At 37.0% G+C, this 12,501-nt stretch overlaps 1 protein-coding gene across 1 annotated transcript in view; it reads right to left on the bottom strand.

The window, feature by feature from the left end:
- GUCY1B1 (guanylate cyclase 1 soluble subunit beta 1) overlaps positions 1 to 12,501 on the bottom strand; it is a 43,273-nt gene that overhangs the window by 4,228 nt on the left and 26,544 nt on the right. The window contains exons 5-10 of the mRNA XM_077770954.1: positions 10,157 to 10,354; positions 7,510 to 7,740; positions 6,985 to 7,101; positions 5,877 to 6,010; positions 2,445 to 2,642; positions 407 to 644 (exon numbers count right to left, since the gene is read on the bottom strand). Of these exons, the coding sequence (XP_077627080.1) occupies positions 407 to 644; positions 2,445 to 2,642; positions 5,877 to 6,010; positions 6,985 to 7,101; positions 7,510 to 7,740; positions 10,157 to 10,354 (1,116 nt within the window). The remainder of the gene's footprint in view (positions 1 to 406; positions 645 to 2,444; positions 2,643 to 5,876; positions 6,011 to 6,984; positions 7,102 to 7,509; positions 7,741 to 10,156; positions 10,355 to 12,501) is intronic.

Here is a 12,501-nt window from a genome sequence, read left to right as displayed (position 1 = left end):
GCAAATCCGAGTCCCCAGTCCCCTTCTCATGCTCTAAGACCTCTTTACTATGCAAAGCATTTATGTATTTCTCTAAAAATGTCTCCGACAGAGCACTCAAATGAATGCTGTGTTTACGTGATGGGTGAGAAACAACCTGTGCAGACTCGTTAATGTACGTGCAGATACGCTGCGGAACATTTCATTCGAACTAGGGAACCATCAGCTCTATTCATTTTGGTTACAGGGAGGAGAAAGGTTTACAACAAGAGGTAAATCATTTAATAAAACAGTAAATAGTGGATATGCGGAGGCTTACTCTACCAAGGCCATAGGGCTACAGTCAGAGAACGGTAGTGCCTCGGAACACAGGGTCTCAAAATTCAGACTCTGAAGGGCACTGCGTTAGGATGTGGTCTGGACTTGCCTTATAAACAAAGGGATTTTTCCGGGAGTCGGTCAATGTGTCAAATCTGGTGTAGAGGTCATTGAGGAGGTTTACAATCTTCATGGCCCCTTCTCCGGATGCATGCTTGCTGCAGAAGGCATTGAAGCCCACAATGCCACTGAAGAGGATGGTCACGTTGTCGTATCTCTTGGCAGGCACCGGGCGCTTGTGTCTCAGCTCATTGGCAACGGATGGAGGGAGGACAGAATACAACAGCCTGTTCAGCGGGATGCGGAAAAAGCCACAGGAAGAAAGGTTGGGAATCAAAGAGCTTTGGTGTCATTTGTACCATAAACACCTGGAGTCTTAGGAGACACCCGTCACTGGCCATATATGTAAGTGATTGAAAGTACCATAATTTATTTGTTTTAATCACATGCAACACCTCCAAATCCAAACCAATTCAAACCAAATGGAAATAAGCCAAACAAACAAATAGGCAAAGGAGAAGACTGTCAATAGGAGGTCAGAGTTTTCATCTGTGGCACTGAATTCTGACCTGTTGTTACTGTATTCACAGTTGTCATTACTAGCACTTAGAACACTGTCTGAGTAGCATAATACAAGGACCATGTTTATCTCTTAGGAATAAGAAATGTACCTCAATTTGTATAAATACTGTTAAACCAAGTAGATCTCCTCCCAGTCTCATTCATGCCTTACTCTTCTGTGGAAGAAACGGATAAAACACGTGGAGACTGGGCTCGGCAAGAAAAAATTGTATTTCTATAGGCAATCCTGCGATTGCTCAATGGCATCGAGGACCATGCAGAGGGACAAATGTGGTAAGCACAAGGGGTGGGGATTGAGAGCCAAGGGACTCATAGGAGAGAAGCAGAAACTAGAGCAGCTGATGGCTCTTGGCATAAGGACTCAGAGGAAGAACTGATGCCTCTCTGCCTTTTCCTTCCCTATAGCCAGAGGACGCTCTGTGCTAAGTTTAATCTTACAAGCTTCATACAATGTGTTATTTTCAGGGATGAAGTTGTACCACATACCAATAAAACATACAGCTTGAATCGTCTTTTTGAACAGTGAGAGGAATTTGAGCCGCCTGTCTCATATACTTTCTGAAATCTGAAAAATACCTGAATAAATTAAGGGATCTTTTTAGGGGCACAAGGAAAGTAAAGAAGTCTGAAAGAAACTAAATATAGCTTTCAGCTTCTTTATACGGAGGTCAAGACAAGTGAATTAAGAAGCTAAAGATAGACAGACATTAAATGTCATTCTCTATTTCATCCATGTTATTACTAAATAGTTAACTGATGTGTTTATGTGGGGGCCCAGCACTACACACATAGCAATGCAAAGAAAAGTACAGAAAGTGATGCTGTTATCAATATTCTGGGTGTTCAAGTAGAATGAAATAGTTCTTAGGAGAAATAAGACAGGTCAGCTCAATTGTGCAACAAGATAGTTGCAATAATATAGCATTAAAAATGAACACCCAAGAGACTGGGTAAAATCTCTTATGTATGTCCAGTGATTTAGTGCCTTTAATGAATAAATATACACAAGCAAGGCCAAGTAGTGTGCACAGGGCATATCTGAATGAATTATTTGAAAATGAAGGTCAGTTCCAAGTACAGTATTCACTGTAACCCTGAGAACCCAGCCAGCACCTGGCACACAGAAGATCCTTAGTGCATATCTCTCACAGAAAGGAAGGAATGGATAGTTCACTTTTAAATACACAGTTGGATTTTTGTATTGATTTTCAGGGAGATATTATGGCATTTATTCTTTCAACTTGGTTTGTAAAACTAGAAGACCTATTTCCACTACCATTAAGACTGATTTATTTCTACACTTGATCTTAGACAAAACGCCAAGAAGCGATGGGACTGATTTATTTCTGTATGCATAGTTTCTTTCTGAGCAATGTGGAAGATTCTTATTTACTACATCAGAGCTACAACAGGTTCCATGCCTTTCTAGTTTGGTTACCAAACATTAACTGTCATAGGCTCGCAAGATACGATGCCCTTCTTTACCCACAAGGTTACATTCTTACGTGTCTGTCTTTTTCTTTTCATCTTCCAAGGCTCTTAAGGTGAGCTGCAGCCTATCTGTGAGGATCTCCAGTTCTTGGGTCAGTTTGTATTCCTCTCTGAATTGTTCTCCCAAAAGAACGAGATCACGCGTGGCATCATGCAGAGGGATGTCACTCAGATACAGACCTCTCCTTGTCAGATCGTCCAGGTTCATCACGCTGTTAGATAGGGAAATGAGGAAAAGTCAGTCCCAACTTGTCTACACACTAATACCAAGCCTGACTACTGTCAAGGAGTGGAATCCTGTCATCTCCTACCACTAAATATGTTAACCTAAAGACAAAAAACATTGGAGAGTTGCATGAAGAATATAACTTCATCCTTTCATATATTTAAAAATCTATCAGGGCGCCTGGGTGGCTCAGTCCGTTGAGCATCCGACTTCGGCTCAGGTCATGATCTCATGGTTCGTGGGTTCGAGCCCCGCGTGGGGCTCTGTGCTAACAGCTAGCTCAGAGCCTGGAGTCTGCTTTGGACTCTGTGTGTGTGTGTCTCTCTCTCTCTGACCCTCCCCTGCTCACTCTGCCTCTCTCTCTCCCTCTCAGAAATAAATAAAACATTAAAAAATATTTAAAATAAAAATCTATCAAAGAGCAGTGACCTTGACATACATTTTTGCCAAATCTCACTTTTTGATTCCATCAGCCTGAACTGAAAGATAAAGTAGAAAACTATCCTGTGAAAATTGATCTGGCATTTAACACAAGGCTGTTATTCACTACTATCACATTTTCTCCTCATTATAAAGAGATGAGAAAAAATTTCTTTTTGCCCTCTAAAACAGTGCTTCTTTTGAGAAACCAGTTCATTGTTGCCTTATGGATCCTTTGATTCTCGTAACTGGTTGCTTTTCCCTTTTAGATGCAATGATTAAAAGTTTACAATCAGATTTATGGCCTATCTTCCACATGTATTTTATGTCTCTATAACTTTCTGACATGTCTTTTATGTGCTACTCTTACTTCTGATTCTAATTTCTTTACTACTTTTGTTTGCTTTTAATATTTTTCTCATTTTTGAAACATTATATAATCCTACTAAAGTCTATGCATACTTGTAACCTATGTTATTTTTTTTTTTTACCAAAGTTATTTTTAGATTAGCAATAATAGGGGCACCTGGATGGCTCAGACAGTTGAGCATCTGACTTCAGCTCAGGTCATGATCTCATGGTTCATGGGTTCAAGCCCCGTGACAGCTCAGAGTCTGGAGCCTCCTTCAAATTCTGTGTCTCCCTCTCTCTCTCCCCCTCTTCTATCTCCCTCCCTCTCTCTCAACAATAAATAAACATTAAAAAAAGAATAGCATAATAATGTACATTGATTCAGTGATGATCTGGTAATTGACTACTTTTTAAAAATTTATTTTTTGTTTAAAATGTCTTAAGGTTATGTTATTGATTTGAACTCTTTAAATATAAAGTAATAATGTCTGGGCCTTCACAATAATAATTTCTCTAAAATGACATAAGTCATAAGGAGTTGTGACTTTACTGAAGAATTTTGGATTGATAAAATGTCTCCTTGGTATACATTCTCAGTAGAAATGTCCTCACATCAAAGCCAACATGAGCATGTCAATATAGAAAAAGAAAATGATCAAAGAGTTTACTAATGAACCATATGGTCTCTTTAGATTTGTTAAGACCCCTATGTATGTTAACCTTGCAGAACAGCTCAATGGCAGAACAGACTCATCTGAAAAGAGGCCAGATCACCTGCTAAATGGTATACAAGACCTGCCCAGGAGCAGAGAAAAAAAAATTTATAAGCTTAAAAAGAAAATGGCTAAAAATTCTCATACGGAGTTTAGAAACAATCGAATTATATCTCACTTTTTTGTATGTGTGAAAGAGTGCCTGTGTGCATAAGAGGGAGTGGGGGAGGGACAGAGGGAGACAAGGAATCTTAAGCAGGCTCCATGCTCAGTGCAGGGCCCCACACAGGGCTCATTCCCATGACCCTGGGATCATGACCTGAGCTGAAATCAAGAATCAGATGCTTAACTGACTGAGCCACCAAAATGCCCCAATATCTCACTTTTCTAAAAATTATTATTTTAATGAACTACTAACATTTTTTTCTAAATTTAAACTAATCATTTTAGAATTATTTAATTTTTAAGTGAAATTGCTTTTAGTTGATCTCATTTAATGCAGATACAAATTTTTCTAAACACACAGACAGGTACCATGTGACAAACTGTGAATGTGTCAATATGTGACCAATTTCTTCATATGGTATTTAAGAAATAGACTCCAAATTCTCTGCTTCTGTTTCCAAAGAGACTTTTATCTCTATGAATATAAATTGCCCCTATTGAAAAGCTATCATTCTACTAAAGCTCAACTTGAAAAGAGGCAAAAGAAAAAAATAACTACACATTGATAGCAGATATAGTTAGGTCAATGAAAGTGACTAATAAAAAGGTATAAAAGGTTTATATTCTTTAGGTTTGTCTCTTTTACTTTCATGATGCATATTTTCGGGAAAATAATCATTAGTCTTATGTAGTCTTTAACAGTGTATTAATAATATTAAAGGAAGTTACAAGTTCATTAGATTTTTCAGAAACTTTAAGGCAGTATTTTTAAATGAAAAGTGATCACGGTGGACTTTAAATTAAATTTTTAGCCAGTAGCTCAGCAAAATATGCTTTATTGAATGTGTTGTTAAATAATGAGCATAGATTTCAGTCATACAAAGTTATAAATACACAAAACACCACCTAGCAAGTTCCAGTTACCTTTTTCTATTTTTCTAAGTAAATTTAGGTATTTTTTTCTTATTCTGAGCTCTCATGCATCTTTTGGTAAAATGTTTTGTCAGATTGGAAAAATATCATCTGACAGTTTTACTTCCCTCTGATGTTCACCATAAAAAACATAATTGATATAAATTTCAATGTAATCAGATATTTTGAATAGTGTATCCTGATTAGAGTAGCTAAATATTTTCAATATAGGGTAGTTGTATTTTAAATCCAGAAATAATTGTAAAATGTAATTTCTCAGTGCCAAACATACCCATTGTATTTACTCCATCATATTAGATGCTCTATAGAATTTCTTTTCTATGTGATGCCTTTTTGGACAGTATAAAGCTATACCGTTAGCTACCTGCAGATTAGATTTTTCCATGATCTGATGGCATACACAGTTGGTGCATTGATTAAGATAGGACCAATAAAATAAAAAGAATACAGGGTTTCTTCTGAGCTTGTTACAAATGTTAAATGAAATTATCCTTGTAACAGAGAGGTGTATAAACAGGAGTGGTAAAATCGAATTACACTTGAAACATGTAGACATGATTAAATAAGATGTTACTGAATTTCTCTGTTAGCTAAAAATGGGTACTTCTATCCAAGATGATTGATATAAAAATGATTACCTTGGCGAACACAGAAAAAGGATGCTATCAGCTTCAGGTAAGTAGATCATCTGTCCCTTGAGACGTAAGCAGCTGCTCTCAGTCCCAGTCAGCTCGTCCTCACATTCTAATTTCTCTACATCCAACAGTCCTTCCTTGAAAAAGCAAGACACAGCCATTGACCAGTACCTTTCTTCCTACCCAACAAGTTAGCAAAAAGAAAGACACGTATACTTCAACTCCCACCAAAGTATCCAGGGGAATAAGTGTACCAAGTAGATCAGGAAGGGCATTTCACAGAAATGTTGCCAGGTAGTAAGCAAAGTGGTTACCTTACAAACACTGCAGAAGAGCAAACTGACTATCTCCTTTGGACCCAGAAAGATAATAGGCTTACTACTGCTTGCATATTGTTTTAAAGCTTCTGTGAATCTTATTTCTGATTTTCCCATATGGCTCCAATATACAATACTAAGTTCTATCAAAGAAGAAACCAAGTGTCTCCATTTCCCATAATTGCATTCAAAGAGTGGCTCGGAGTATTTCCAAATACATATATTATGTGTGGGTAAGACCTTTGCAGCAAGGGCTTCAGGAAGGACATAATGTACACTCTAGAACACTTCTGCTGTATCATTCCCAAGAACAGAAACTATGAGATCTGGGTACTCCCTAAATAATCAGGTGAATGAATATTTTATCACTTTTAAATTTCCACCCAAATGGCACCGAGAATAATAGACAATTTAAAAAAGAATTAAATCAGTGGTTTTCGGTGAAGTTAAAACATATTTTTTTAATCAATTCTTCTGATGTCTAAAATAGCACATGGTAGCCGTTTAGAGAGGAAAAGATGTTTGTTTTATTATGTGATATTGAATTGTCCCAACAATACAGTCTCAAAACTTCTGTTAATTCTGATCAGTTGAGAAGAGTCCCACTGCCTTGCAGGCAAACCAAATATCAATAACATTGCCTTTCAAATATGACTCCCTCTGAGGTTTGGTCTGGATCTCTCTATACCTTCTCCATATAACAGAATGGTATAGTAGGTAACTTTCCCTCAGGGACACTTCTTATGATATAGCATCCCTTACACCCACATTGAAAGAAATAATATCTTGATTACCTTGCTTCTCAATACAAAAACTGTATTGATGTGCGAAAGGATCCCATGGAAACTAATGTCAATATGAGGACGAACCAGAGAGAAGACAGACAACAGACTGCAGTTCCCAGGCTGGAGCTACAATGTGGATGAAAAGAAATGATCATGTGATTAGTAGAAATAAGTCTTAACAATTTGAGATTAGATTACGCCAGACTTAAAAGTAGAAAATCATAATCATTTGGTAGGGGAGTTGCTTACTACTAGAAAGTTGCCCATTTTCTCATTAAAAAAATAGCATTCCAATGTAATTTCCCCACTGTCCCTGTGAGTGATTAAGACAGAAAAATAGTAAATAGTTGTTCTGGGGAAAGTTGCAGTATGCTCAAATACACTGAGCTTAGTTTAAAAAACTTATGTGGTATCTGATACGCTGCACATTGCACGATATATAGTCAATGTGTTAAGTGAGTCAGTGACCACATATAACAACTGCAACTTTAGAGCCTTTGTCTCAGGCCTCGAGGAAGTGTGATGTCATTTTACCTGGGGAAGCACTCTGTAAATGGCATTGCCACACTGAGTAACCACCAGGTCCCGGTCGAATATTATGTGGAAAGGAAAAGCTTTGCAGAAGGTATATGGGCTGATGCGTGATTCCTGGGTACCGTTTTCTTCAAATCTATCAAGATCTTCATAAAAATCTTCTTCTTTTGACTCTTTTTCTTCAATTAAAAATTGAGTATGATCACATTCTTCATTTCTTTGCTGAATAACCTGGATTTTTCAAACAGGGAGATGATGTTAATTGTCTGCATTTCAGTTTACTTAAAATCCTAAATGCCTAAGAAAGTGATCATGAGAATTGCATTTAAGGAGTTAGTTTAAAAATATGAATATATGCAAATGCTATACATATCTTAAATAGGAAACTATTTCTGAACATTGACTTATGCAGTTTGAAGACTGAATAATTACTTACAATAAAATTGCAAATCTGGTATCAATCCTTTAGCAGCCCAGATGGCCTCTTTGATAGAATTAGGAGAAAAATACTCCCTTGTCCTGGTAGGCTCAGCCCACTAAGCCAGGTACAATTGTACAGTGAACACCCCACAAACCATAATAAGACTCAATCTTAAAATTCAAGCCCAGTTTTGTGGACTGCTCTGATTCCATTTTAGCTACAGGAACTGAATCATATGCGGCCTAAATTTACTAATTAATTCCTCAATTTTGTTCCTTTGCTTTGATTAAATTGTCAAAATGAACTGCTTTCTTCAAAAAAGTTTGTATAATGTTTATTTATTTTTGAGAGAGACAGATAGAAAGAGAGACAGAGAGACAGAGACAGAGACAGAGTATGAGCAGTGGAGGAGCAGAGAGAGATAGAGCCACAGAATCTGAAGCAGGATCCAGGCTCCGAGCTGTCAGCACAGAGCCCAACATGGGACTTGACTCATAAACTGTGAAATCATGACCTGAGCCAAAGTAAGATACTTAATCATCTGAGCCACCCAGGTGCCCCTAAATGAACTGCTTTTCTGATCATATTTTCAAGCTCTTATTGGTATATCACTTCTTGACATGGTATAATATTCTTTAAGTAGTTAAATATTCTGGTAGCCCTGGACTCGTTAAGCTTACGTAGAATACCTCAGGAAATTAAAAGTGTCTTTGACAAAAATTAAATAGACAAAATATAACTCAAAATGAAAATATTCCAGAAGTCTGTGTTGGAGTACTTAAATAAATGAAGGTGACAAGGCAACAAAATATTGTATAAAGTAAACCATAATTAAGTAAAATCTTGAATTTTATATAAAGTGTGCTAATGGCTGCCAGCCTTCCATGCCAAATCCACTAATAACCATACAACTGCAATATCCAAGTGTGCCCTAATTTGTGTTTTTTCTTAAAGTTTCTATGTTCTTGTCTCTTGCTCAACCTGCCTAAGTGAAAAACAAACAAAACGAAACAAAACATAAAAACAAGACTCGACACAGTATGCTAAAAGACCCTGATAAAGGCTCATTGAACATAAATGAGGTGGTTTGGTGTCAGGATCAAAACTTAGAAATGAAAGGCATAGTGAGATTCCTAGTCACAGACAAATCTTGATTCTTCACCCAAGGTTTTAAGTTTTAAATGTCTCTGGTTTTGATAATGTCACGTTACACGGAGTCTTACTTTCTAGTAGTCGAAAAACTAAGGACGCACCTGAGACTCACCCACAAGTGTCACATTAAGAATTGACACCAACTCTTAAAAGAAGGAAAACCACAGAATCTAACATGACATTACTAGATTAAATATATGGGACACTTTTCCAATATAATCAAGTTAAATGTTACAATTGTTATTTTGTATAATATTGTATTTAAAGTTTGGACTTCTCATATGTGCTAAAACATAACTCTGACATCTAAGAAATGGTCCTAAAGAAAAAAAATTGAAATAGGATATCCCTCTCCCTAATTTTCTCGAATTTCGAGCAACTGAAAAAGGGCTCCTAAGGCTGAACGTGCTGGAAACACAAGGAGCAGGTGACTGGGACAGACTGTAGGGTCAAAGAGAGAGAAAAACAATGTTTATTACACAGATGTTGCAGCAGTTCCCTGATATCATCACTCAAAGCTTAGAGCATGTTTTACCAATAGTAACAAATTTTTAAAGACCTGACTTCTTTCACCAAGTAATCTAATTAAAAAAAAAAAAAAAAAGCAAAACTTTTAGATCACAAAATGAAAGCTTCCAACTATTATTTCATGAACAAAGAAAAATCTACAAAGAAACAATGATCAGTAAACCAATATCTAATCTTATATGTTATCTTAGAATTTGGCCATGCACATTCTGGGTTTTCTGTATTCTAAGGCTACAGCTTCACCAGTCACTACTCCTTCTGCTACCCAGCTGGTGCGCGTTCACAGGAAATGCAAAGTAGGCTTCACGTTGCCTTAAGCAATGTATAACTGGAAAGAGATTTCTGCTGCCATAAGGAAAAAATATCCTGTATAATGACTTCCAAGGCCAAATATAGAATATTGCTGGTATAGCACTGTTATGGCTCGTGTATCTATCTCTGGTGAGGTCCACTAGCGGTGACAACTAAAGGTAAATTCACAGAGGGACATGTTTAATATTCTGTATGTCAGGTGTGTTCAGAAGAGCCTCCATTACTGACCATTACCTTCATGTCTATTTCAGTGCCATGTATTTGTTGAGCTACTGTTTTGATGATTCCGATGACGATATCCTGAAGTCCTTCTCTCTCTGAGTAGTAGTGCAGAATGAGTCCTTTGCCCTTTTCTGCATCGGTGCACCTAAAGGAAGGTGCACGCATTCCTGGGTAGATAGTAGCCAGGTGGTCATGCAGAGCATCAAGATTCTGTAATAAAAAGGAAATGAGAAGAATGAATGATGCTTCCACAATGGCAACAGACTTTGAGAATGCAAGATAAGGAAACAAAGCTCAAATCTGACATGAATTGGTGGGTTGACTGAGTAAACATTCACATAGCACAGCGTTCTCTTGTGCACCGAGACAACTATAAGGCAAGAACCATAGAGAGAACTTAAGGCTAAAGTAGCATAATTAATATAAGCTCTGAGCCTATTATCAGCTAATGCATTTTAAACAAGGATAAACAGGGGCATCTAGGAGACTCAGTTGGTTAAGAGTCCGACTTCAGCTCAGTTCATGATCTCACAGTTCGTGGTTTTGAGACCTACATTGGGCTCTGTGCTGACAGCTCAAAGCCTGGAGCCTGCTTCAGATTCTGCTTCTGCCCCTCCCCCACTCATGCTGTGACTCTCTCAAGAATAAATAAACATTTAAAAAAGACTTATTATTAAAAAAATAATAAAGGAGAATAAATAAACAAGTGAGATGCAAAAATAATGGGCTAAAGCAAAGATATGCATATTTATAGGAATTAGAAGTTGTTTATGGATGTTATGATGATCAGTATGGATGCCAAAAGTGAGCACATATTATCCTGTTTACATTACAATGCTAAAAATAATTCACTCAAAAACTATATCAGAGTGATAAGCACATGAAAATATAAGCATACTACTTTGTGAAGTAATATTTTAGAATTAACATTTTCTAAATTAAAGTAGCAGACTGCTTCATATTCATTAGGAGCCTCCATTCAAGATATAGCTTCACAGATGACCTGTGAAATGATTATCTTTTGGAATTGAATCTTGGAAAAGTAAAACAAATAAATTTACTGATAAACATTTTCTGTGCTTGCAGCTTTTCCATTAATAGAACTTGCCAAACTCCCCATTAGTGTACTCACTAATACACAAAACTCATTTGTGTAAAGATCACCAGGAGAAATGGTGCAAACGATATGTTTTCCTTAGTCCATGGTTTTTGGTTTTTCAATGGTTTTGAAAAACCACTGGTTTTTCAAATAATAGTTCATAATGTGAGTGTGTGTGTGTGTGTGTGTGTGTGTGTGTTACACATATATGGTAGGATACACACAGCATAGCCTGGTATAAGAATTAAGAGCAAGGTAGCTTTAGAATTAAGTAGACTTTGATTTAAATCATGGCATTGTCCTCGGCCCCATAACAGCATGGAACTGAATCGTCAATACCTAAATGAGCAAGGAAACAATTATCCCCTAGAAACTACATAAAGGAACATAGTCCTGCTGGCACCTTCATGATTATCTAGTGAGACCTTAATGGACTTGGACCTGTAAAAATATAGGATAATAAATTTGTGTTGTTTTAGGCACTTAGCATCTGTGGTAATTTGTTATGGTAGCAATAAAAACTAATATACCAAGCAAATACTAATCTAAGAATAACTGGTGATTATCACTAAGGACAAATGGGTGAAATAAAATGGTTTCAGAATGCCATGAGCCTAAAAGAATGCATCAAAAAAGAAGATGCTGGAGATAGGCCAAAATTGAACTATAGGTCTAGTTCAAGGTCTCAAAGAGGTCGATTTAGTGAAACAGAAGTTATCTAGTAAGATATTAGGAATGAATACAAAGTGGCTACGTGGGTGCCCAAATTTGAGAAATATTCCACCAGGACACCAATGGCATTGTGGTTTAATTTTCTCTCCTCTCCATTCAATGATTCATTCATTCTAGAGAATTATTTCATATGCATTATATATTATAAACTGTATGTGGTGCAGGCTGGGGGGCAGGCTAGAGGCTCAGATACAAATCTTCATGATGTGAACCTTGACTTTAAGCAGCTCACAGTTCATATCACTAACAAATGTCCAAAGTGGTTTTTGATGCATTAAATATGGGAGCCAATAACTCGGACTGAAAGAGTGGGGTGCAAAAACTTCAAAGTGAAGAAAAGTCCTAAGCTAGGTCATGAAAGGTTGACATTCTGGTTCAGATAAATGTTTTAGCAGTCTTCTCAATTGAGTGAATCTGTTTCCTTTTTTAATTGCCTTCATGCTTGGTAGTCTTGTTCCTTTCTAAAAATTACGTCTGTTATAATCAAATCAGGCCACCTCTTGACAAAAATTTCAGTTCATCCTGA

This window comes from Crocuta crocuta, unplaced genomic scaffold (genome assembly GCF_008692635.1).
Source record: "Crocuta crocuta isolate KB4526 unplaced genomic scaffold, BGI_CrCroc_1.0 scaffold166, whole genome shotgun sequence".
Taxonomy (NCBI): domain Eukaryota; kingdom Metazoa; phylum Chordata; class Mammalia; order Carnivora; family Hyaenidae; genus Crocuta; species Crocuta crocuta.
This window is presented reverse-complemented; position numbering and strand designations above follow the sequence as displayed.